This window comes from Phascolarctos cinereus, unplaced genomic scaffold (genome assembly GCF_003287225.1).
Source record: "Phascolarctos cinereus isolate Bilbo 61053 unplaced genomic scaffold, phaCin_HiC Scaffold_3;HRSCAF=262, whole genome shotgun sequence".
NCBI classification, from domain to species: Eukaryota; Metazoa; Chordata; class Mammalia; order Diprotodontia; family Phascolarctidae; genus Phascolarctos; species Phascolarctos cinereus.
In genome coordinates, this window is record NW_027555736.1 from 181,673,985 (window position 1) to 181,699,753 (window position 25,769).

A 25,769-nucleotide genomic window follows, 5' to 3' on the forward strand; every position below is an offset into this window, starting at 1 on the left:
CCAAAGCCTAGATGCACAGGAGCATATATTTAGGATAGAAATGACCTCAGAGATCAAATTCTTGAGTTTAGAGATAGTTCAATGACTTGTACAGAGGCGCAGAAGTAGTAAATGTTGAAAAGTCAGGATCAAAACAAGATCATCCTTTGACTCCAAATCTTTCTATGTTTTTTTTTCTTCCTGAATTGATTCTATTTGGTTTTTACGTACCAAAGTGGAGGGTAATTTGAAAGAAGAAAAATAATGCTTCCAACATATTTCTAGCAGAAAATAACACATTAAAAAATCTCCAAGTTTCTATTCCAAAAGAAAAAAATCCAGCATGAAAAGATAAGTTTGTCCTAAGAATAGTCTCCTTTTAATGCACAGAGGGAAATTCTTTGGAGAATTATCAAGTTCAGCAAACAATAAAATAGAATGGGACACAAATGATATTGGCCATGGGGCATGATTTTGGGGTTTTTTCTTTAATAAAAATTAAATTCTTCCAAATGAGGTCCAGCAACATCTCCATTTCTGCAAATAGATACATACATCTCAATATATGAGGCATAAAATATGGCATGAATGTACAGCAAAGAGGAGGACCACATGTAAATTTGTACATTTGTGATAAAATGACAAAACTAAAACCTATCCTTTGAAAGCACATTATAATAAAAGTATTTCCATGACCATTATTCCTCCTGAACAATAAGACATCAATAAATTTCAACACTGAAGCCTCTTTTTTAGTTATATATTTAGCAATATTGGAAAAGAATAAATTCAAAAGTGTTTTTTATAATGTGTAGGGAAAAGACCAAACATGATGGATTAATGGTGACTTGAGAGTTACATTTAATACAGAATTTAGGGGAAATAATTTTCTTCCCTAGAAAGAGTTTGAGAAATGAGCATCATTGTTCATTTTCATTGTCATCCACTAACTGGTCATTTCTAAGGTTCAGATTAGCAAAATGACAGCCAGAGAAACAGCCTTATAAAGTAGAGACCAAGGGTCACTTATCTGGGAAAGAATAAGAGGGACATAACTGACCCTATAAGCTATATTCACCCATTTCAAAGGATTCAATGAGGAGCCCCTGCCATATAGAATATGATTAAAATGCAATAAGTTTCCATTTTCTATTCCATTTTCCCAAGCTCATAGGAGAGCAAAAAAGTGCTTGTGTGGTTAGGGGGCAGAGGGATGGAGTGGGAGAGAAAGAAAGGAGGAAGGGTTGGTTGGGTTGGAAGAGGGGAAAAGCCTATTATTGAGGCTATCTATTGACTAGCTCTATAATTTCTGGCAAAATATTTGCCCTCTCTGAACCTTGACTTCCCCATTTATAAAATAGTGATCAAATGGTTTCCCTTCATGCAGATTCAAGATTGAGAATTAATTCTAATAGTTAGAAGCTTTTATTCAATAGTTTTAGAAAATATATACATTTATTCCAACTTACAGCACTGTTGTTTAATAGGTGTTTGGTTTAAAAAGATCTTCTGGTTTATTCATGAATTGTGATAGAGAATTAAATAGGATAATGTATATAAGGTGCTTTGTAAACCTTAAAGCACTTAATAAAGGTTGGCTTTTATCATTACTTTAAAATTATTATTTGTGGCAGCTCAAACTGAAGGAAATTCCTGCAGTCTGTTTCCAGCTCCATTCCAAGTGCCTGCACTTGAGAACTGCAAGGAAAAGGGAATATTCTGAGATTTCCAAAAGGATTTTTTAAACCTTAGGTTCTTGAAGAAAAAGTAAGGACGACAGGAATGGAGCATAAGTAATTCTGAATGGTGAGAACAGGTTACCAATAATGAGATCATACAGTCCCTTCTGGGCTCATTGCGACTCCTTAGCGTTCTTAAGCTGCGGGAAAGATGAGAATGGATGACAGAAAGACACAGAAACAATTGCCAAAGCGGGAGCGACGGCAAGTGCCGTGAGTGGCCATAGGGACCGTGGCTCCCATTACAGATAGAGACACCACGGAGAGCAGCTGGAATACCTACCTTGACACTCGATCATCATAAATAACCCAGTCCATTTGGGACACCCATACAATGCCCATGAGGCAGGAAACCAGAACTAGCTACTACACCAAGACATACATAGCCCCCAGTGAGACCACAGCCCTAGACTGGAGAGTAGACTGTCTTTTTCACAATAGACGCCCCGTGGTGCGATGGATAAGAGTGTGAGATTTGGTGTCAGATAGACCTAGGTTCAAATCTCACTGCTTAACACTTTGCCCCTTCATATTCTATAAACTTGGGGAACAATTGCTATAGGTGAGAGACAGTAAGGCATCTCATATAAAGGGACAGCCTTGGAGTCGGGAAGCCTTAATTTCACCTGCCGCGGACACATACATGAGCAAATCACTTAACCTTTCAGTATCCAAGAAAATGTCTCAGCCTATAACTTTCTGAGGAGTTATTGACCTGTGTTGGTGGAGGGAATTTCTAGGCAAGGAGTTCCCTACATGTATAAAATCAAATGGTCTGGACTAAAAAAAAAAATTAAATAAAGATAGGGGTAACAAAGTGGTGCAACAAATAGAGCACCAACCCTGGAGTCAGGGTAATTTGAGTTCAAATCTAGCCTCAGACACTTATTAGCTGTGTGACCCTGGGCAAGTCACTTAATCCTGATTGCCTCCGAAAATAAATAAATAAATATTAAAATAAAAATACAGATAGAGAGATAGAAAGACCTATAGAGAATACATGATATATCATCAGTCAGTGAGGCATAGTGGATAGACAGCTGACAACAGAGGAATTCAAGGATTCAGGTCCACCCTCTGAAACATATAAGCTGTGTGGCCCTAGGCCAGTCAATTGACCTTGCAATATCCCCCGACAACTCTCTAAGACTATAAGTTACTGCTGTTGATTGGCTTTGGGAGAGGGTGTTTCCTGATGCAAAGCTCCCTACATGATACCACAGGACAGGGCCAGAACCCACCCAGGCAAGATTCCTGTGAGGCTGAAATGACGTCATGTACTTGAAAGCACTTTGCACACCATAAAGTGCTATGCCAGTGTCAGTTATCATTAATGAGCCAGACTTGTCTACGTGCTTGCAGCCAGGAAGACAGAAGTATAATCTTGCTGGTAACACTCCTACCATCCAGGGCATAGAAAAATTGCCAGCTAGAAATGAGATCTCAAGAATAGCTATAAAGTTACATCACACACCTTGGCGTGCCATCTTTTTTGTTACGATGGGGCATCATTTCCCCCGCTGATAGAAATGTCCTATTCACAATCACTCTAAAATCCTCAGAAAAGGCCTCAGTTACCAGTTTATCTTTGAGAGACCCTCAAGGAGAAAGACACCCTGGAAAGGAGATCCCAATTTTTTTTGCATCCCAGTTATAGATTCTATCCAATACATTAATAGCCACAATAACCTTGGTCCAGGGCATTTCCTGAAGAAGCTATAACCAGCTGGGGTTAATGAACTCTCCCTCTCATTAATTCCTAGGAGAGGCCATTGGCCTGAATTGTTACTTAATTACTCTTCTGTGTACAGCTTCATAAAGCAGTGAAATACCTTCTTTCAGGAAGGAGGGAGATGGTAATGGGGGTCATCAGAGGCCATTAATTTTACAAATAGTTTGTTAGAAACTACAGTATGTTAAGAAGTCACATTGGCCCACAAATCAATTCAGGATGGTCCTTATTAGTAGGGACCTACGACTCCTTAGGTTTCTGTGGGCATCTCTCTGTGGATTATCCACAGGGAAATGCCAATTTTGCAGATTTCAGTCAAGTAGTTTAGTTTAGATACATAAATAGAAAGATTAGTAGATGAGGGCTCAGCTTTCTCCTCTCTCTCTCCTCCAAAAAATAAATAGATGCGTTTTCCTCAGACCAACAAAAATATTTACTTACTATGTAGCTAGCAAAAGGACTCAGAAAAAATGAAATATATATCAAAGGATGAGAAGATCAGTTCCTATATGACTCTGTGAGCCATATTAACATAGGATAATAGATTTAGATGTGGACAGCTTCAGAGACCATCTGTCTAGTCCAGCCCCCTCTGCACCACCACCACTACCATTTTACAGATGAAGTAACTAGGCCCCATCAATTTTAAGTGACTCACCCCAAGGTCACACAGATAGAAGGGGCAAAGACTTATCCAATCCCAGATCCTCTGATTTGAAATGCAAAACCATTTCCACTGTAACATGTTACCTCTGCACTGGTTTCAGTGGAGTCTAGCTTTTCATTGTACCATAGCCTACAATGCTAACACCTGAACAGAAAATTTAAAGACAATGAATGGTATGATCCAAAGCCTCACCAAAATGGGGCCTCCCAGCATGTTTTCTGTCCCATTTCTCCCCTAATGAGACCCCTTCCAAAAAAAAAAATGTAGCCATATCACTAGACATTTTTCAGAATATTTAGTAAGTGGTCTAATGGTGACTTTATATCATCTTTTCTAACACTACTCCCCTCAATACCCCAATTACACTGAAAAAGCAAGAGTTGGTTACATATATGTGTATATGGTTACATGTGGTTACATGGTCTTAATGATCTTCAGGGGAAAATTCTATTTTTAATTTAAGTCAGAAGCAGCAGAGAATTATGAATAAAAAGTGAGAGAGACCTTAGTAAATTCAGGTTATATATTAAGAGCTCATGTACAAATACAACAGCTGGTGTCCACACACACACACACACACACATAACCCAGATCCTAGCACAAAGGTGATACTACATGTTATTCATAAAAGCTCACCTACTGAATCCTTACTAGAGCCCACAACACTAAAACCCACCAAATAAGGCTTGAAATGAGAGAAAAAGTACTCATTCCAAAATATGAGTTAGGATGATTCCTTTACTCTGGAGTCCAATAAAGTTCACAAACATTCTGGCCCCAGACTCACACAGTTTTTTTTCAGCTTGATTAACCTGTCTAACCTCTCTTTCTGCTGGTAATACTTTCAAGAACCTAGGGGGATCCTCATGAGGACGGCCACCAGCTGATATAATTTTTACTTATGGCCACTAATAAACCATGGAGGGATTATAATTCATGTTAGTGGAGGGAATACACACAAATACAAAATCACCTTTCAAAGGGGATCCAAGAATTGTATGGGAAAGCCCCTTTGTAAATCATAAAGTATTTTAGAGGGTGTCCCAAAGCTTTAATAGCTTAAAACCAGAGTAAGACTTTTGAGACACCCTGTACAAATGTAATGTACTATTACAATTACCACCACCACCATCCCCAGAGAGGCAGTGCCACATAGTGATAGAAAGCTAGCCTCCAAAGGAAGATCCTGGCTCTCATAATTACTAACTATGCGTCTGTCACTTGACAAGTCATCCAGCCTCTGGACAAGTTGACTGCCCAACCTTCCAATGTTCCCAGGTAACTCTTTAAGATTATAAGTCACCGGATAGTTGCTGATCTCTGTTGGTAGAAGGATCTTCCTCAGCAAGAATTAGTTCCCTACGCAAAGGGAAATCACCTATCTGAACTAATAGAGCAACTCGGAAAGATGAGCTGACCAGTGTTACAGAACCAGTGTTTCAGCCGGTGTACCTATTTGTGCCCAATCAGGTAGCTTCCCCACAGTGATGGCAGAGGCTATTACCAACCGCCCTCCTATGACATGGTGCCCCACCCTACTCTGGATGACAGAAGAGGCCCAGCCTCCCCTGGGGGAACCAAGCAGTCTGTATCAAACAACAGGGAAGTGACCTCTCTCTGAAGGTCCTGAAATTCATTTGGAAGATTTAGTTGGGAGGCAGAAGAGACTCTAGAAAAGCTAGTGTTCTGGGGCAGTGAAGGGACAAGTTCACATCTGGCGGGAGGTGGGGTCTGAGGAAAGGAAGAAGGAAGAAAAAGCAAGAGGACCAGAGAAAGAGATATTGAGGCCTCGCTTCTTCCTTTTCTCACTTGACTTTGGGCTAAGAAACATTGTCTTGACTTCTCTGAACCCTGGTCAGAAATAGAGGGTGTTGTTTGTTACGAAGAGTACAAGGTTATGGATGCTGGGCTCTAGCAGGACAAAATACCCAATGTGTTTACATGGCTCCTTAAGGAGAGTCATGCACATCCATCCATGCCCACACTCCAAGGGCCTTTTTAAAGAAAATAGGCTGGGCCTACAGGAAACCAGGGCCTAAGAGTAATTCCTTCAGTCACCTCTGTTTCAGCTATTATTTTTTTTATAAGTTTTCATGAGAATTTAAGTGGTGTACTCAGTGACTAGATCTTACGTTGTATGGTAATATTTTGTTTATTGAGAGGCCAATGTACCTACTTGCTGGTGGGTGCTTAAGCTTCCCCAAAATATATCCTTTTTCTGGATAAACTGAAGCACAGAAAGGAACAACAATCTGAGTCAGAGTGAAGCTAGGAATCAGAAGGCCCAGAGTTATCATGGCCTGGATTTGGGGGCAAGAGAGAAATGGAGACTGATGACTCTAGTTTTTCCCATGTCTATTGTATTCCTGGGCTAGTTATTCCAAGAACCAGGATGAGATCCACTTCTACAATTCACTAGCAAACATCTCTCTGTATTGGCACTTTAGGGAACTGATAATGGAAGAAGAAGAGCAGACCCTGTTGGAAAATGAGTGAGTAATGAGGACTCTAATCTCATTCCAAACTGTGTCTCTGGTGTGTACTCTCGCCTCCTGGTTCTGTGTTCCTCTCTTTCCTGCTCTTGCCACTCTGATGACCTAGCATTTTAATGCTCCCTGGACCACGGCAGTGCCCCCCTCCCCAGGCCTTATGTATACTCCATACTACAAAATTACCCATTCCCTTCTCCCCTCTTTCCTCTCTAAAAACTCCAATTCCTTCAGTGACATGCTGTCAGAGCACAGAAGATAGTTTTGAGGGGAGAATATTAAGTCACTAATTCACACTCAGGTATTAATAACTCTGAAGAATTTAATGGAATTTCTCTTCCTCAGGATTCATGCATTTTAAAAGACTACTTGGAAAAGACACATCCCCTACCCCTAAGGAATGACTCTATAAAGAAAGAGTCAATGGCAGGCAGGTAGATGAATATCATCTGGGGACGAAGAGTCCTCACCATAATACCATCTAGGTGGCCTATTATATACATAAAGCTAACCTTTGAGGTAAGTAACACTCAGGGAGGGTTTCTCCCCATAGCAATATTGCAGTACAAGCTCTGCCACCTGTCTGGGACGGAGGAAAACACAAAACCTACAGCAGTGAAAAGCATTCTCCCTGTACTGGAAAGGCAATTTCAGAGAACAAATCCTGCCTTTAGTTTGAGTCCTTTTATACCCTTATCAGACTAATAGAATAGGGAGGGGGACTTTTTATAGGGAGGGGAGGGGAATTTTTCTGCCCTGGAATAATATGGAGAAGGCTCAGGAAATATCTCCCTGGCTACCTGGTAAAATTATGAACTCTCTCCCTTTTCAAGATAATAAAAGGTAAGGGGTCCTGGTTTGTGTGTGATCCCCAAAGGAACCAGAGAGATGTATATACATTGCTGTTCTCTGGTTATCTCTTTCTTATCAATTTTTCTGAATGGAGTCTACAGGTCCTCCCAAAAGATGGAAATCCTACGTTTGGAACAGTCCAAGAAGACCCTTATCAGTTTGAACATGGACCTTGAAAAGGATCTACAGAGAATAGACGAGGCAAACCAGTCTCTTCTATTAAAAATTCAAAAGGAAGAAGATGAGAACAACAGGCGAGGGTTTGGGGTTTAATTGGGATTAAGGGTACTGCTCCTGTTGACAGATGGGAAGACAGGATGGAGATGGGGAAGGTCTCTTGAAGTCTCCCTGTCTGCTCTCCAGAAGGTCAAACACTATAAAAGAAAGACCCTCGTCTTCATTCTTCTTTCTTTTTCTTTTCAAGACCAGGTCTCACTATCTTTCCCAAGCTAGAAGTGCAGTGGCCACTCATAGGCCCAATCCCACTATTGATTGACATAAGAGCTTTGATTCAATCTGCTTCCAATCGAAACAGGGTCCCCTCTCCTTAGGCAACCTGATGGCCTCTTCCAAAGGCTCACCATATTGGTGTCAGACTTAGTGGGGACGCCCAGTAGCTTTAGTTCTATTGCAGCCCAGAATTCTCAAGCTCAAGAGGTCTGATAGTCTATGGACCAGCACATGGGACCCTCCTCAACGTTCTTACACAAATTTGTCTGTGGCTGGATCCCTGAGAAACTAAATGTTTCAAGTGTTTTGTGTTTTAAATGCCTAGACATTTGTTCATGTTAAAAAAGATAATCTTTGCAAGTTGGGTTTAGTGGCAGGTGGGAGTAATGGAGGAGTTAGGAGAAATGTGTGTGTGTGGGGGGGGAGGTTCTTTATTTTTTCCCGCCCCTTAGTGATCCAGAAAAGAATACACTGCCAATCTGAGGTTCTTGTTTGGGCTGTCATTATAAGTCTTCCCAGCCTAGGACATTGAAATAAGCCAAATATCATTCCTCCCTTGATCACCCCTGTGTTGTTCTACAGGTTGGAAAGTGAGCTTGCCCGCTTAGCACACTTAGCAGAAGAACAGGAGAGGAAAGAGTTAGAATATACCTTATCTGAAAAGGAGCAGTATTTGAAAGAACTGGAACAGGAGACTTCAAAACTAGTAAGGAAGTGGCTGGCAAAGAAGCTACGGGGGCCTTCCTTCCTCATTCTGTTACTCTGTCTCTCCCCAACAATTCCTGAAGGCTCTTTTCCCTTCTGTTGGCTCTCATACCAGGCACAGTTAACACAGGGGAAATCCCAGTTTTTGTAGACACCAAGAGGAAAACAGGTAGGGGGAAGGAGGTGCATTTGCCTTTGAAATTAGTTAATGATGGAAACACTGTAAGAGCTATAGTGTGTGGTGATACCTCACCACAGTTAATCCACATAACAGATATGCAGAGAAAGTGTCAGAGGCTAGATCAAGGTTTCTTAACCATTTTTTCTCTTATGAGCTCCTTTGGTGGTCTAGTAAAACCTATAGACTTCTCAAAATAATATTTTAAATGCATAAAATAAAATGCATAGGATTACAAAGGATAACAACTAAATTGAAAGAAAGTTATCAAAATATTTTTTTTTTAAAAAGTTCACAGACCCCAGGTAAGAATTGTTATCTAGATGAAAACAACCAGGATAGTGAAGGATCCTGAGTAGCATACCATTTAAGAGTCAACTGAAGGAATCAATCAGCAAACATTTATCAAGCACCTATGTGCCAGGCACTATACTTGGCCCTGGAGATACAAATAGAAAAAAAGGAAGTAACTGGGAAGTTTTAGCCTAGAACATGACAGTTGGTTTCAAGTATTTGAAGGGCAGTCCTTAGGAAGAGAAATCAGATTTGTTCTGATTGGCAGAATAATGAGTGAGGGATAGAAAGTACAAAGAGAAAAAAGCTAGGGCTTGATGTAAGGAAAAGTTTCCTAAAATAGCACACAGGCCAAAATCCAACTTGCTACCTGTCTTTGTATGACCTATAAGCTAAGAATGGTTGTTTTACATTTTGCTGTGCAAAAACACGTGGCAGGCCAAATTTAGCCCATGGATCTTCATTTGCTGATCCTTGATCCAGATGAACATTTATTAAAAAGGGGGTTCCTTTTTTGGGTGATATTAGTCAGGCTCAGTTAGTCTCTCAGCCCCCTTCCAATGCTAAACTTCTATGATTCTGCAAAAAGGGTGTTAGTCACAGGCCAAATTCCAAGGGAGTATCGATGTGGGCAAAGGTAGATGAGTACCGTTGTATGGACAGTTGAAGGCACTTAACTTCTTTCTCTTTTCACAGGAAAAGATCAAGGAGGCTTTAACCCAGGGTATAGCAGCACTTCAGAATCGGGTAGGGCATGACTCTAATAAGCCCAACAGGGTTACTAATGTCCCCATAGTAGCAACCTTCACTAAACAAAAAGGCACCAAAAAATGGTAACCACAGAGGAGCCACATTCCTGAAAAGGGGCTATTATCTCCATACTTTGCTTAGATAGTTGAGTATGAGGCAGCACAGTACAGTAGATAGAATGCTGGCCTTAGAGTCAGGAAGGCCTATGTTCACACAGGCCTCTGACACTTGGCAGCTGTGTGACCCTGGGTATTTAAAGTCACTTTGTTTCTCAGAGCCTCAGTTCCCCCTCTGTAAAATGGGGATAACAGTACTATTTCACAGGATTGCTGTGAGAATGACGTGAGATTTTATATATCTATATATAGAGATACAGATAGTTCACTTTGCAAACCTTAAAACATTATAAAAATGTCAGCTGTTATTATTTGTTCATAGGTGCTAATGTAATTTGTAAACCCTTATACCTAGACTGAGGCTCATTATCATAAAAGATAGATAAGAAGTAGACCTATCCTTGAAATGAATTAATGAGTTTTAGGTAATTTGGGGAGAGGCAGCCTGATTTAGTATAAAGAGCACTGTATTTTGAAGCCAGGGTTCAGACTGGGTTCAGATCCCAGCTCTTTCTCCTATTACCTGTGTGACCTTAGACAAGTCACATAATGTCTCTAGGTCTCAGTTTCCTCATCTGTAAAAATTTAGGAGTTGCACTAGATGACCTCTAAGGTCTCTTTTGATGTTCTATGATCCTTCAAGAGTATCCTCTGTTCTCTGGATTCCAGCAGATAGCCTATTATGTTTTCCATACAGGAGAATAGGTAGGGCTACATCTGGGGCAGGGTGATCTGGGCTCTGCCTCAGAGTGAGGAATTACCCAAGGAGAGCAATCTTTTCCCAGGGTGGGGGAATCTAAATGACAAGCAATTATATTCCTCTAAAGAAGAAGGCAGGAGCATTGTAGCCTAATGATGAGGCAGGGCAGATACTGGCGAGCTCAAAGGGCTATCTCAATGGCCAGAAGGATCCAACAGTAGGGATGATTGAGAAAAGAAGCAGGAGGAGGAGCTTAACTGCATCCCTAGTTCCTCAAGTTAAGACTGAGACTGGCAGTGCCCAACTTCTGCCCCAAGGATCATGGTCCCTTCAGCTGGCCTGGTTGAGAGGAAGGGGGGCAGGTTGGAGGATGGGGAAGGGTAGCAGAATGAGTAATGAATCCCATTAGATGATATTTGCCCAGTCGTTTCCTACCACCTGGTGCTGGCCCAGGGAGTTGATTCCTTCAGTTTAAATAGTGGGTGTTCCTCCAGGGGGCATTCCTTGCAGCATATATCTCTACCCAAGGAGAGGGGCATTACGCTACCTGAGGATGAGGGCGCTTACTCTTCCCAGCACTGTCAGGGACAGTAGACTTCCTGGAAACATTGCAGTCTCCCCGTTGTCAGGAACATCTTTTCCCCAAAGACTTTTTTAGAGGTCCTGCCTGGCTTCTTAAAATTTTCTTAGGCTTAAAAGCTGGAGATTGGGCAGGAAGACAAGGATTAAAATATGAAAATGGGGAGAGGAGCAGAAAAACTTCCATCAAAGAAAGTCACCTCAAGATAAACACTCCCTAAATTCAGGTTGGGGGTAGGGGAGAGGTTTTAGGCACATTCAGTTCAGAGCTGGTCTTTCCAATAGAGTTTGACTGTAAGGAGATGGTAAATGAGGAGTCAGCATGGCACAGTGAAAAGAATAATAGATTTAAGTTCAGAGGATCTAGCTTAAAATCCTGGTTTTACCATGAAGATATTACCTATGTGACTTAGACAAGTCATTTAACTTCCCTGGGCCTCTGAGGGGAAGGGGGTGGAAGGCAATTTCAGGGATTCTGGAATTACTTTCCCAGGCCTAGAAGTTCTCCCTAGCCTCTCAGTATTGCCTTTCTTGGGGTATTCAAGAGCCATATTTCAAAAACCTAGCTGAAAGAATGCAGGTCTTAGTGTCAGCAGAACAAGGTTCTGTGCGCTGATCCCCATTCTGGGTCTCCATTCTCTTCTTTGTAAAATGAAGGGGGTTGGTCAAGGTAGTCACTCAGGTCCCTTCTGGCTCTGACAGTCTGTGAGGCAGTCATATGAGGACTGGGATTCCATTTGACTCCACCCTAACTCAGCCTCAGTTTCCTTAAGAGATAAATTTGCCTTTCTCAGTAGCGTCATCTTGGGCAAGCCACTTCCCATCTCTGGCATCTTGGTTTCCTCATCTGTAAAATCAATTAAAAGGACTAAAGTAGTGGTATCAAACTCGTATAGAAATGGGCCCCTTAAGGTCATATATTGACTTGGAAACCATAAGTTATCTGTAAAACAGATTTTTTATTTTTTTATTTATTTTGTTAAATACTTCCCAGTTATATTTTAATTTGATTCTGGCCATTTTGGGAAATATTAAGCTGCATAGCCCTATGGGCAGTGAATTTGACACCTCTGGACTAGAGAAATCTCTAATTTCTCCTAACTTTAATATGATACTTTGAGGGAGGAGGGTGTTTGGGGAGTGGATTTCAAGCCCTCTTTCAGCCCCTTTCTCAAAAGCAATTATCTATTTGCTGTAAGTTTGCCACCTCCACTCCGACCACCCTACCCCCATCTATTAATAAGACCTCTTAGATGTTAAGTATAAAAGAACAACTAATTATCTTTGAAAACTAGGTCTCAAGGTCAGTTTAAATAGGAAACTACCTAATGTTCCTCTTCTTCTAGATGTGATGAGGGAAAATATCTGCCTCTATTCAGCACAAGTCTTATGGTATTCTAGACTCTCTATCTCCTCTATATGGAATAATGTCCATTCCTTTTTCCCTTCTCCCCCTTCCCCCCCAAAAAACCCCAAAAACCTGAGGGTCCCTTTTGTGCCACATTTCCTGGCCAAAGTTTTTGGAAGTTCTAGTTATGGTTCTGCCCTTGAGATAATTTCACAAGAGAACTTTAGCTCTTCTAATGATGCTTGATTCCCAAAGAGTTCCCAATTTCCCCATCTAGCACTTCTTTCAACACCCTCCATTTATAAAACATGTGGGGATAACAATGGTACATACATTGGGGTAAAGAAATGACCAGAAAATCCTTCACGGATCAAACCAGAATGAGCCTATCCAAGGTTTCCTTGCTCTCTGAGATGGTTGACCCCAACCCTGGGTGACTAAGAATGGATTTGAGATTCAGGCTCAGACTTAGGATGGATGTGAGGTTCAGGTTTAAGTATGTATCTGAACTGTGAGGCCCAGAAAAGGAGGAGCCTTTGCTGGGCTTGCTAGAACAGAGTGGACAGAGCCAATTACTGCCATGATTCCTATTCAGGTCCTCCAACATTCCTCTGCCCACTTCCCCTTCCCTGGCAAACATGGGAAATTCAAGTGCCCATTAGCCCTGCATAGTATGTTTGTGCATCTCATTCAGCTCAATATGCTTTTATGTGAAACTACAGCTTTCAGGGAAAATGCATGCTCCCAAAGCATTTGTGACTGAGGAAGAAAACCTATTGGGATCCCCAGAAGTGGCAAAGGTGAGTGAAAATTTATTCCTGGGACTGTTTAGGTTTAGGGACCTGCTGATTCCCTAGGGGCCAGCTCTCAAGGTGGGCACAAATCCACACAGCTCAGAGATCCTGCCAAGACCAAATGAACCAAGAGCTTCCAGGTTTACCAGTGGCCTTAGTTTCAAAATTCCAGCCTGAAGCCAAATTCCTTATTCCAGCTTCCTTCAGACTTGACCCCTGACCTTTACTCATTCATTTAAATAGTATTTGTTGTGTGACCTGAAATTATCTTAAGTATCTATTGAATAGCTTCCTATAATAATAAGAGCACTTAGTTATACAGTTTTAAGGTTTGCATGATCCACACTAAAGCTTAAAAGGACTCAGACCTGCAGGTGCCTTTCCTAATATAGCCCTATCAATCCTTAGACATGACAAGGCTTACAAAGCTTGTTATTCACACTGTCTCATTTGATCCTCACAACAACCCCAAAAGTTGTTCCTTACAGAGGTATCATAGCATCCAATGTTTAGCACATAATAGGCTCTTAATTCATTGACTCTTAGTTCATTGAATGATTATCCTCATGGTATAAAAGAGGAAACTGAAGTACAGAAGAGCCACAATAGGCTGAGAGTATTGAAGAGGGCAGAGGTCATTACAGGCTGGAATGGTTGGAAGAGGCTTATCATAAAAACATAGATTTTGAGCCAGAAATTCAGATGTTGGAGGCAATCTAGCAGAACTACGTACTTTTACGTATGTAAAGAGTAAAGTAACTTGCTCAAGGTCACACAAGGATTAAGTGACAAAGCTAGAGACTGAGCCTAGGTCTCTCAACTCCAAATATAGCTCTCTTTTCATGGAGAAGATGGGACCAGACTGGGGTCGTGAAGAATGGGTAGGTTAGGGATAATTAAAGAGAGAGCAAGAAGAAGGCATTCTAGATAGAGGAACCCAGTATAAGAAAAGACCCAAAGGTTGGAATGACATGACCATGTTCATCAAAATGCCAGAAAGACATTCGAATTTTAGAATTGCCAGAAAGTCCTTCACAAGATCATAGATTAAAATCTAGATAGGGCTTCAAAAATCAGTTAATCCAATGCCATAAATTTGTAGATAAAGAAACTAAAACTCAGTAGACTGAAGTGATTCGTCTGGGGGGTTGCAATGGTAGTTAGGTAATAGAGTCAGGATTTGAACCCAGGTCCTCTGACTCCATGTTCAGTGTTCTTTTCATTGAGCCACACTGCCTTCTGGGGGTAAGAGGTGTGTGTGGGCAGGCTGGGAAGGATCAATAAGTCAAATGATTTGTCAAAGATTACATAATAAATAGAAAAAAAGGGGAGAGGGGAAAAGGGAAATCTGGCTAGAACTACCATTCTCTTTCCTTCCTCCAGTGTCTAATGAAGAGATCAGCCTTCTTCTTGTGAAGGTCAATTTTGCTACCTGTACCCAGAATCCCAACCGCTTCCACCTTCTTTAGTAGTTTGCCCTCCACTATCAACCCACTTCCCATTACAATCATCAGTATCCCTAGTTCCTTCTCTGCTGCCCACACATGTCCATAAAATACTCTCACGAGAACCTTCCGTCCCTGCTGGCTATCATCCTATAGCTCTCCCTTTCTCAGCCACATCCCTTGTTGACTCCAATTACTCGCTCTCTTTTCTGGCTTTCTAACTCATCACTCAACTGAAATCACTCTTTCAAAAGTTGTCAGTCTAATGGCCTTTTCTGAGTCCTCATCCTTCTTGACTTCTCTACAGTGTATTCTTGGATATCATTTCCTCTCTGTTTCTTTCTGTGACACTACTATCTCATCATTCTCTTCCCACGTGTCTAACTCCTTTTTCATTTGTTCATTCACTTTTTCATGTCTTATCCCCAAAGTTAAAAATGCAGGAGGAAGAACATGCTATGAAACTTTTGAACCCCAAACAGAAGGTTTTATATTTGAATACTGAAAGTGACAGGGAGTCACTGGAGTTTATTGAATGGTTGGCAATGGGAGGAAGGGTGGAACGTGATCAGATCTGCACTGTAGAAAAACCAATTTTGACAGGTGAATGCATGATGGACTCAAATGAGTAGATATTTGCAGTAAGGAGGTCAACTAGAAAGCTATTTCAATAGGCCAGAAATGAGGGGATGAAAGTCTGCACCAGAGTGCTGGCAGTATTAGAGAGGAGAAGTAAGCACATGTGAAAAATGTTACGAAGGCTAAATCAACAGGACTTGGTAATAAACTAGATGTGGGGGTTGAGAAACAATGAAGACTCCAGGACAGCACCTAAATTTCTAACTTAGGTGTCTGCAAGGATAGTAGTAATGTGGACAGTAATAACAAAATTAGGAAAAGAGGAAGGTTTCAGGGAAAAGACAATAAGTTCTATTTTGGGCATGTTGAGATTAAATTGTTTTGGGGAACTCCAGTTTTAGGCTTCGAATAGGCAGTTGTAAACATGAGAGTAAAGGTCAGGAGAAAGGTTAAGGCTGAATAAGAGGATTTGAGAATCAGCAGCAGAGAAATGATCATTGAATCCATGGGAGCTGATGAGATCACAAAATGAAATCGTATAGAGGGATAGGAGAAGAAAACTCAGGTCAGAACCTGAGGGACACTTATGATTAGGTTCCAAGTTCTGGAAGAGGGTCCAACAAGAGAGAAAGAGGAGGAATGGTCAGGTTAGGAGGAGAACCATCTCTTACTCTCAAACCCAATCTAGCTGAATACAGAATGTGAAAAAGAGTCAAATATTTCATACTGGAGTGATTGGGAAAATAGATGATGGTTACTACTGGCAGAAATAGTTAAATTAGGAAAGAAAATAAGTAGGCTAGTCAGTTGTTGGAGAGGTTAGAAGCCAACATTTGGGGAAAGGGGAATAAGCTAAAGAGAAGTTAGAAGAGGTGAATAATAGGATCACTCAGCAATAGCAAAGTTTGAATAGCATGACTTTACATAGTAAAATTACCAAACGATAGTAAAGTTGGAGAGCATGAATTTATTTCTAGGAACTGAAAAAAGGTTGTGCTGCAGCCAGTTTGAACTGGTTCATGTGAGCTGATTGTTAAACTTCCAATGTGAGCATTTACATCTTCAAAAATTGACCAACCTACAAATCAATCCAATTTACTGTTTTGTTAATTGTCTTGACTTAAGAAAGTAATGGAGAAAATACATAAAATGCATATTAAACTTTTTAAAGTATATCCTGATTTTTTTTTTGGTAGGGAGGTCCAGTTTTTAAATGTTTACCAATGTATTCCTGGCTAAAGTGACCCCTCCACTCCTTTTATCAAAAAAAAAAAATCTGGACAAGTGGACATAGATCACAATGCATACTATTAAGAGCACTGGATTTGGAATCAGAGGACCTGACTTTGAATTCTGACTCTTTAATTTATTATCTGTGTGACCTTAGTCAAATTAGCCCCTTAACCTCTCTGGGCCTAAGTTTTCTTATCTGTCAAATGAGAAGATATTGGATTAGAAGCCACAAAGATCCCTTCTTGCTCTAAGTAAGTTATCCTGTCATGCAATACCCTCTGAATTTCTGATGGTTCGAGATAAACAAACTGGAAAGTGATTAGTATACAGTTTAGTTTCACGTTTTTACCATTCTCCTTGCTGAGTTCCATGCCTCCCTTTCTTTTCATAGATGAAAATACAACAGGCTGAAGTCTCTTTGGCGGAGCAAGAAAAGGAACTGGACAAGGTAAAATTACTACCTTTCCCAAAGCAGGATGGAAGGGAACAGAAGGGAGAAGGGAACAGTCAACAAGCATTACGAGCCTACTGTGTGTCAGGCACCATGCTTAGGTTGTCTTATCTAGACCAGCAATAACTAGATAGACTCTCAGATTTAGGTCCTTTATGGAGATACAGAAAAAGGAATTGAGAAAAATCCCAGTTACACTTTCTCTAAATATCTTCTTACAGGATAAATTCCAGACTCTATCTTCTCTCCTTGCTCTCTCCTCACTCCTCCTACCACCTTATTAAATATAAATGGTTGCCATACCCGGAACCCAACAGCCCATTAATGTTTTCTAGCCACTAATTACTCAAAATCGAGTTCTAAAAGGGAAAGCAAATTTTTCCTTTTATAGGGAGGATTTTTCCTGAATGGGGAATGCAGACACACAATAAAAATGGCTGTTGGGACAATAACAGAGCTAAGGCAATGGTTCAGGACATAGGTAAAAACATTCTCATTCTTGTATGAACTCAAAAGAATTAAGACAGAACTTTGGCCTTCCAGGTACTGCATGAATACGAATCTGTGCAACAGCTCTGTGAGGCCCAGGCCTATTGCATAAAGGTACAGCTTTTTGGTACGAGGGCAGAATGTCATAGAATGTACCAGAGCCATGTTCCCCCATGGCCAGATCAATTTAAATTCATGTAGGTGGGAATCCACCAACCTCTATACCTTCCAGATTCCTAGCAGTATCTCCCCTGGGTCTTCTACTCTGCAATCCCTTAAAGGAACAATGACTCAGTCATTTTATTTCCATCTACCCACCTTCATGATGCCCAACTCAACCATCATCAAAGTTTTCCATATTGGTACAACTTGTTGGGGGGGAAGGAATGGTTAAAGGATGAGAACACTGGGAAAGCCATAGATTTATACTACAATTTAACAATTCTCATGGTTTGGCTGAGAATCAATATATTATAGTGGATAGGAAACCAATAAAGAGCTCACTTTGGAATCAGTAAGAGCTGGGTTCAAGTCCTGCCTCTGACACAGACTGGTTGAGTGACATGGACAAATCACTCAACTACTCAGTGCCCTAAGCAACTCTCTAAATTATAGATGCAGAGCAGTTGGTGGTCTTTATTCATAGAAGGAATTCACTTGCTCAAAATTCCCTATACCAATGAAATCCTAGGTCTGATTGACAACAATGATCATTAAAACAATGACAACCATAATAATTTTATTAAAACAAATGAACCTTCCAAAAAGTGATTGAAGTTTCCTTTATTTCCCTTTTGAAGAAATACCAAGAAGCCCTGAGGAAGATGGAAGAAGAAGTAGAGAACAGGTTCCTTGAAAGAGAAGTGTGAGCTTTGGAAAACAACCATCTGGGTTTTAGCAACATTTCCAGCAGCTTGCTGAGTTTGGGACAACCAGAAACAGAAAAAAAATATTCCTCATGCCCTTTCCTGGCCAAAGTCAAATAGGGAACAATTCTACCTATCCATCCAATTTGGACATCTGGGCTCATCATCCCAACTAAAACAGACTGAATCCAGCCCTTCTCCTAACCCTCCCAGGAAAGAAAAGGAACATATTTCTCTTCATTCTTTGTCACGTGATCAGTGACTTAAGTTTGTGTTAGGAGAAAAGCTCACTATAAGCCATATTGGCTTTGGGGGGATGATGGGATCATAGGTTTAAGAGCTATCATGCTACTGGTGGAAATTTCCAGTATCATTTCCTTTTTAGGAATTATGATGGTACTTTAAACAAGAAGGTGGCATATACTTTACTCTGCCTAGTTCCTCTCATTTTACAGATAGGGAAATGAGGCCTAGAGAAGTTAGGGGGCTTACCCATAAGCACACAGAGAAGTTTTAAGTGTCAGAGCCAAGATTCTAACCAAGATCTTTTGACACCAAATTCAGTGCTCATGAAGCAAAAGGTAACATTGGCAGGAAGCACTCTATGACAAAAAAAAAAAAAACACCACTCAGTGAAATCCTCTTTTTCATTTTACTATATTATGGAAATGCTTATTTTACTCCATAAATTAAAAACAAAATTTAAAAACAAACAAACAAAAGGCCCTCAGACTACAAAAGTGCCCCACCCCCCCAATAATTCTATAAAAACAATCCCTGGACAGGGTCTGAGCTTTCCATTTCTGTAGAGCTCAGGATTATTCACAACACATGGGTCTCTGCATTCTTTAATTAAAAAAAAAATTAAGATCCAAAGTTAAGAAAAATGTTCCTTGGATTCATGAGAAGAGTTCAAATACTGAGAAAATGACACATAGCCAATAGAAATCAATACAGTAGTAATTCTTTCAGTGCCCCCATTTCTCTGACTCCACTTGGAATATAGAATGGGAACTATAGCAGATACTGCTCAATACTACCTTGGTCAAGGTTCCTTTTATATTTTACAGGGCCTAGAGCTGAAAAAGGGACCTTGGAAATATCCAATCCAACACTTCAATTTATCCACAAGGACATAGGTTCCTAGAGATATAGTGATTTGTCCAAGATCATACGTGTAGTAAGTAGTAAATCTGCAATTTAAAGTCGGGTCTTATTTTAATAGTGATGACATGGTGTAGTATATATGAGACTGGACTTAGAAACTTAGAACTACAAGGACATGGATTCAAATCCTGCCTCACACACTTACCAGTTCTGCAGTTCTAGGCAAGTCACTTAATCTGTCTCAGTTTTCTTTATCTGCAAAATTGGTCAGGGGATTGGACTTAATGGGCTTTGAAGGTCTTCTTGCAGCTCAAAATCTATGATCCTATGACTCCCAACTCAGTGTTCTTTCCACTACTCTGAGCTTCCTTTCAGGTTGCTATCTCACAAATCTGAATTATTGGACATCAAAGTAAGTCACTCTCATAAAAGTACCAATTGTGACATAATGGGGAAATCGGAGTCCAAAGTCATGTTTTCCAATACTTTTGCTAGGTATCAGGTTATGACTTAGCTCTGAAAGCCCTATGAAATTAGCCATTTTTTCCTGAACTACTATAATGTAAGTATCTTAGTGTACTTTTTTCAGTCCCTTTCCTGTGGGTTTTTCCACCAGGTCAAAAGTCCTAAGTATATCCTCTCAAACAGCAAGTCGAGGGTTAATGCTGGTGGATGACATCCAAAATGATGCGGTAAGCATTTTCCTCCCTCATCAGCAAGTATTTTTTGGGGGGGGAGGAGGTTGGTTCCCCAAAAATTATGTTGTCTTACCAAATTTCTATCCATGAGAACAATGCTGGTATATCAGGTAGAAAGCTGGCATCAGAACCAAGAAGACCTAGGTTTGAGTTCTGCCTCTGACATAGTGGCTATGACCATGAAGAAGTCACTTCAGTGTGTGTGTATATGTGCACATATATACTTATATACGTGTATATATATATACTTGTTAAGTATATATATACATATACACACATACATCTAGAGTTAGATATATAGATTCTTTATTGTTTTTTGAACAGTTTTTAGCCATGCCAACTCTTTGTGACCCCTTTTGGAATTTTCTTGGCAAAGATACTAGGATGATTTGGCATTTCCTTCTGTAGCTCATCTTACAGGTGAGGAAATTGAGGCAAACAGGGTTAAGTGACTTACCCAGGGCCCAACAGCTAGTAAGTGTCTGGGGCTAGATTTGAACTCAAGAAGGTTAGTCTTTCTGACTCCAGGCCCAGTACTCTAGCCACGATAGCACTTACCTATCTGTTTATCTATCCATACATACAGGCATGTATACACTCATGCATACATATATGTACATGCATGTGTATATATGTATACGCAATGTATCGCATGATGTGTGCATGCATATACACATATATAAATATATAACATCAATATGTAAAATGTTTATATATATATATATATATATATATATACATACAAATACATATATTTATATGTACTTCTTGTATCCCCATTAGAATGTAAGTTCAGTGAAAATGGAGATTGTTTCATTTTTTTGTACTTGTATTCCGAGTGCCTGTAATTCTCAATGCTTAATAAAAACATGATTGATTGATTAATTGGTTGGCAACTCTTTTGACACTATTAAGTTGCAGAGAAGGAGCTTACCTGCATTGGTAAAAAGAAGCTTCCTTATCAGGAATTCCTCCTACCAATGATCTTTGTGTCTACACTCTCATTGTTAAAGAGTGAGTCAAAATGTGCAATACCAAATACAACCATTCCAGAATCCCCCAAACCTGACCAAAGAGATCACCAAAGAAAGTTCAAGCTGTTTCTTTGTGTTGCATCCATGCAACTCACAATCTAAAATAAATTTGGCCAAGATGTAAGAGAAGGAGGGCTCTGGGCAAGTAAAAATGTTGATTAAAAATAAAGCGCACAGTATAGCTCCAATTCATATCCAATGAAGTAGTGACTTGTTAGAACTAGGGGAAATGAACCTGCTTTAGAGGAAGAATGAATCTCTCATAGCCCTAGTTTTGACTTCTGAAAGAGCTATAATATTGGTTTTTTGTGTTGAGGGACAGTTACCATTATTTCTGAGCACATAAGGTAACAGTAGAGAGACAAGGATATTGGTTTGTTTTCTTGAATGAGGAAAATCTGGGGGATATGGGAAAGAAATATGTTTATAAGCTTTAGCTGAAAAGCTTTAGGGTCAAGTCTGAGATGTACCTAGTGACTGACTTGGCTGAGGTTAATGGCCTGAGGTTCTCTTCTGGAATTCATCTCTTCTCTTTGTGGTTGGCCATAGGTCATTATAGGCATTATAGGAGGACACAACCCAAGATAGGATGTCTGTCAGGGTATTAGGCTATCTGTTATATTTCCTAATGGGCTGAAGAACTGGACTGTGAATCAGAGACAGGTTCTCATTCTGGTTTTATCATTTCAGTAAACAGTTAAGTATGTTGAGGGCAGAGACTGGTTTTCACTTTTGCCTTTGCATTTGCCAAATGGCAAGTCTTACACAGTGAGCACTTCATTAAATACTTTCTGCATTGAATAAATGGACTTGCCCTCATTAGCTTCAATTTCCTCCTCTTTAAAATTAGCATCATAATCCCTCCTTTTCTACCTCACAAGCCAGTTATGGGGAAAATGCAATCTCCGTGCAAAAAATTTAGAAGGAAGGTGTTGTAGAAATCCAAGCTACTGCCATCATTATATTTTCCTAGATTTCTGTCTTCTCTCTGGGAATAGGGACTTACCATTTAGTTTCCTTTTGAGCTAAGTAATAAGTTGGCATAAGTAATAAATGTAGTTAGACTCAATTTGGAGGGGAGTATGGCATAATTGATAGAGAGATGACCTTGGAAACAGAAAGGATTCAAGTCCTGCGTCTGACATATTCTAACTGAGTGACACTGGCACAAGATACTTCAGCTCTTATTACTCAATACAACACTTCTAAGACTAAATTTCAAATGGTCTGCATTGGAGGGGGAGCCTCCATACCAGAAGTTTCCTATATCAATGAAATCACAGGTCTAGAACCTGACCCCCTACCCAAAAAAAATGACAGTTTCCTAGGGTTTGGGGGAGGAGTGAAAATCATAGGCCCTTTTTTACCTTCTCACTAGTACCCTTGCCTCTTCACTACAGGAGAAGATCATTACTGGAAGAAAGAGGAGCCTCTTCTGGTACAGGTAGGTGGAAAATCTTTGTATTAACTTACTGGAGTCCCAGCCTACCATAAAGGGCCCTTTTCACAAACAAGGGAGTCTAGTGGGGGTGATGGAGAGGAGACAGCCTCATAAAAAAAAAAAAGTAGCATATACAGTTAAGTTAGAAAATGTAATAGTCATGTAATCAATGACTAGACCTTATGTTGTACAGTAATGTTTTGTTTATTCAGAGGTCATTGCTAATCTCAACTTTTTCAAATTAGCAGAAAACCTGGAAATGAGCCAGAAAAAATCCTCTAAGCAGATAAATTGATTTTACAAAATCCATTCACTAATACTCACACAGAGAAGATTCCCAGAGGCCCCTTACTCAGAGCCCATTTGTTCATACGTTATGCCAAATTCTAACATGCCTAGTTACCTGATTTCCCAATAGATTAAAAAGCTTTAAGTCAAGAGATGGGGGGAGGGGGGAAGGAAGCTGCCATTGATATCAATAAGAAACAACAACAATAATAGTTTCCATTCATACAGCACTTTGTTCAATAAAATTCAACTAACATTTTTATATATTATTCATGGATACTAAATACTTCATGTTCATTATTTCACGTGATAGTTAACAATGAAGGAAAAGGCAGAAAATAGTATTAAAAGTTGGGCATGAGAATTCAAAGAGCAGCTAGGTAGAACAACAGGTAGAGTGATGGGCTTGGACCTAAAAAGACTCATCTTCCTGAATTCAAATCTGGACTGAGTTCAAATCAAAACTCTTACTAAGCTGTGCAACCCTGGGCAAGTCACTTAACCCTATTTGCCTCAGTCTCCTCATATGTAAAATGAGCTGGAGAAGGAAATGGCAAACCATTCCAGTATCTTTGCCAAGAAAACCCCAAATGGGGTCACAAAGAGTCAGACACAACTGAAACGACTCCACAACAACACAAGAATTCAAAAAGGACAATCGTCTGGGGCCATTTCATTTAGGGGTAAATCGTACTCCATGTCCCTGGAGCTTCTGAGGGGCAGCACCATATTACTGAGTAGTATGATCCTTGATATTCACAGAATTTGGAGCTAAGTGGACTTTAAAGATCATGTAGACTTTAAAGATCATCCCCTTTATTTTGCAGATGAGGAAACTGAGGCCCTGAGAGGTTAAGTGACTTGCCCAAGGTAACACAGTGAGTCAATAACAGAGCCCACCTTAAATGCAGATCCCCTTTGACTCCAGTCTCTGGTGTACTTATCACTACACTATGGGAATGAACCTAAGTCATCAAAAGGAAGTCTAATGTTCAGCGTTTTCTCTTTTAGACAGTAGTGTAAAATAGTTGTTGCTGATAATTATGATGATGCGATAGATAAAGAGAAATCCCCATCAATGTTTTAATTGAATACCTAAAGGGATGTTTCATTTGTCTGCAAAATTAATTTGCAAATAACATTTAGTCCTCCAGAGATGATAGGGAAGTAATATTGATATCCTTGAAGATGACTCCCCAAAGTACCATTAAAGATTTACTCATAATCCCTGGACAAGGTCCCCAGCCTCTAGAGCTACCTGGTATTGAAGACGCCTGAAGACAATCAATCACTAACCTAACTTAACCGTGACAAACGTCCAGAGCAGATGCCCAACAGTGACCCATAGGGTGATTTTAGTACATGAGGCTACAAAAGAGTTCTTTCTTTGCCCAGCTTCTTTTGGTAAGTGCAGGTCGTTGGTGGGGTGGGGCCCCCCAAGTCCAGAGAGCTGGGTTCGGCTCTTCTGCACTGCTACTCTGGCAGATTCTCTTATTTCTTGTTGGTTCTTTGGTTCTGATGCTAGAATCAGCTCCATAGTTCATGAGAACCTATTGTTAAATTTTCAGTGTGAGCATTTACACTTTAGATATTAGTAAGGCAAATACTACAAATCAGCTCCTGATTTATTGTTTTTCTGATTGTCCAGACTTAAGAAAATGATTGAGAAAACGTCAATCATGAAGATTAAACTTTGAAAGTGTGTCATGGTAAAAAAAAAAAAATTCTGGAAACCAGTTGTGGTTAAATATCTACCAGCATATCCTTGGACAGCCAGCTCCTGGAGCAAGCAATAGAATTAAAATTTTTAAATGCCTTGACTACAGACACTTGACACTTACTAGCTGTGTGACCTTGGGCAAGTCTCTTCACCCTGATTGCCTCACCCCCCCAAAAAAATGCCTTGACTTAGTAGTCCAAGACAAGAACAGGTTCCACTCCTTTGACCCCAGTTTTCCTCTGTGTGTTTGAGGAACGGTAACCCCGCACTCTCTTTGCAGGACTCTTGGACATCTCTTCTTTACAATTCTATCGTTCACCAGGCTACAAGGCTACCTGCTTTTCCATATTAATCATATAAATCCAGATCTCCTATTGGACACCCTGCCTAAGACGCTGGGCCGGAGTACCTTGTATAGGCTGAGGTGCTTCCTACTGCCATTTTTCACACTGGAGGCAGAAGATGTCTTGCCTCACTAATCGCTGTGTGTGGTGTACTAGAGTGACTGAGGCTATGAGTGACAAGTGGCCAGATGGAGGGGAGAACACTTTGGATGACAGTTGCTTTCCTGAGGTCTGCTGTCCTGGTGACCTTCCCATCTGAAGTTTTCCTTCCATGAGTTCTCTCCCCGAATAAAGAATTTTGTTTAAATTCTGGAGACCGTAGCTGTACGATGTGAGGAGCCAAAGCTTTGTGAAAGGGGGTGGGATGGGGGGGAAGACAGGCAGCAGGAAATGACTACCTCCAAAATAGCAGGTTAATAATAACCTGACATTCTCTTTGCAGGGCTCTTCTATGTCCATTCTTTACTATCTCATTGTCCACTAGGCTTTTCTATATTCATTTTGCTGAGTAGAAGCAGAAGTGGTCAGTGCCCTACTTGGGTTGGGGCTGGGAGGGCCAAAGGCAGCTAGCACTTTATAATGCCGTAGCTCTAATCTTCTACATAAGCGCACAACTGAAGACCAGCTAAGCGACCTTTGATGTCAAGCCACCTTGTACTTTGTATATAACCTGCTTCTTGGGGGTATGCTTCTCACGACCTT

General features: G+C 40.4%; 1 protein-coding gene across 1 annotated transcript; it reads left to right on the plus strand.

The window, feature by feature from the left end:
- The first annotated feature begins 5,672 nt into the window (after positions 1 to 5,672).
- TMCO5A (transmembrane and coiled-coil domains 5A) lies at positions 5,673 to 25,381 on the plus strand. Its single transcript, XM_020991159.1, has 12 exons — positions 5,673 to 5,740; positions 6,565 to 6,609; positions 7,560 to 7,712; positions 8,491 to 8,614; positions 9,782 to 9,832; positions 13,301 to 13,378; positions 17,021 to 17,077; positions 17,624 to 17,683; positions 18,370 to 18,434; positions 20,159 to 20,234; positions 22,675 to 22,718; positions 25,004 to 25,381. Exons 2-12 carry the CDS (start codon positions 6,575 to 6,577, stop codon positions 25,200 to 25,202), a joined length of 942 nt encoding a protein of 313 aa, XP_020846818.1. The 5' UTR covers positions 5,673 to 5,740; positions 6,565 to 6,574; the 3' UTR covers positions 25,203 to 25,381.
- The last annotated feature ends 388 nt before the right edge of the window (positions 25,382 to 25,769 follow it).

Coding starts and splice junctions, on each gene's coding strand:
- TMCO5A (XM_020991159.1), top strand. CDS start 6,575: ATGGAAGAAGAAGAGCAGACCCTGTTGGAAAATGA. Junction 7,713..8,490: donor GAAGAAGATGAGAACAACAG/GCGAGGGTTTGG, acceptor GTTGTTCTACAG/GTTGGAAAGTGAGCTTGCCC. Junction 22,719..25,003: donor AGGAGCCTCTTCTGGTACAG/GTAGGTGGAAAA, acceptor CTCTCTTTGCAG/GACTCTTGGACATCTCTTCT.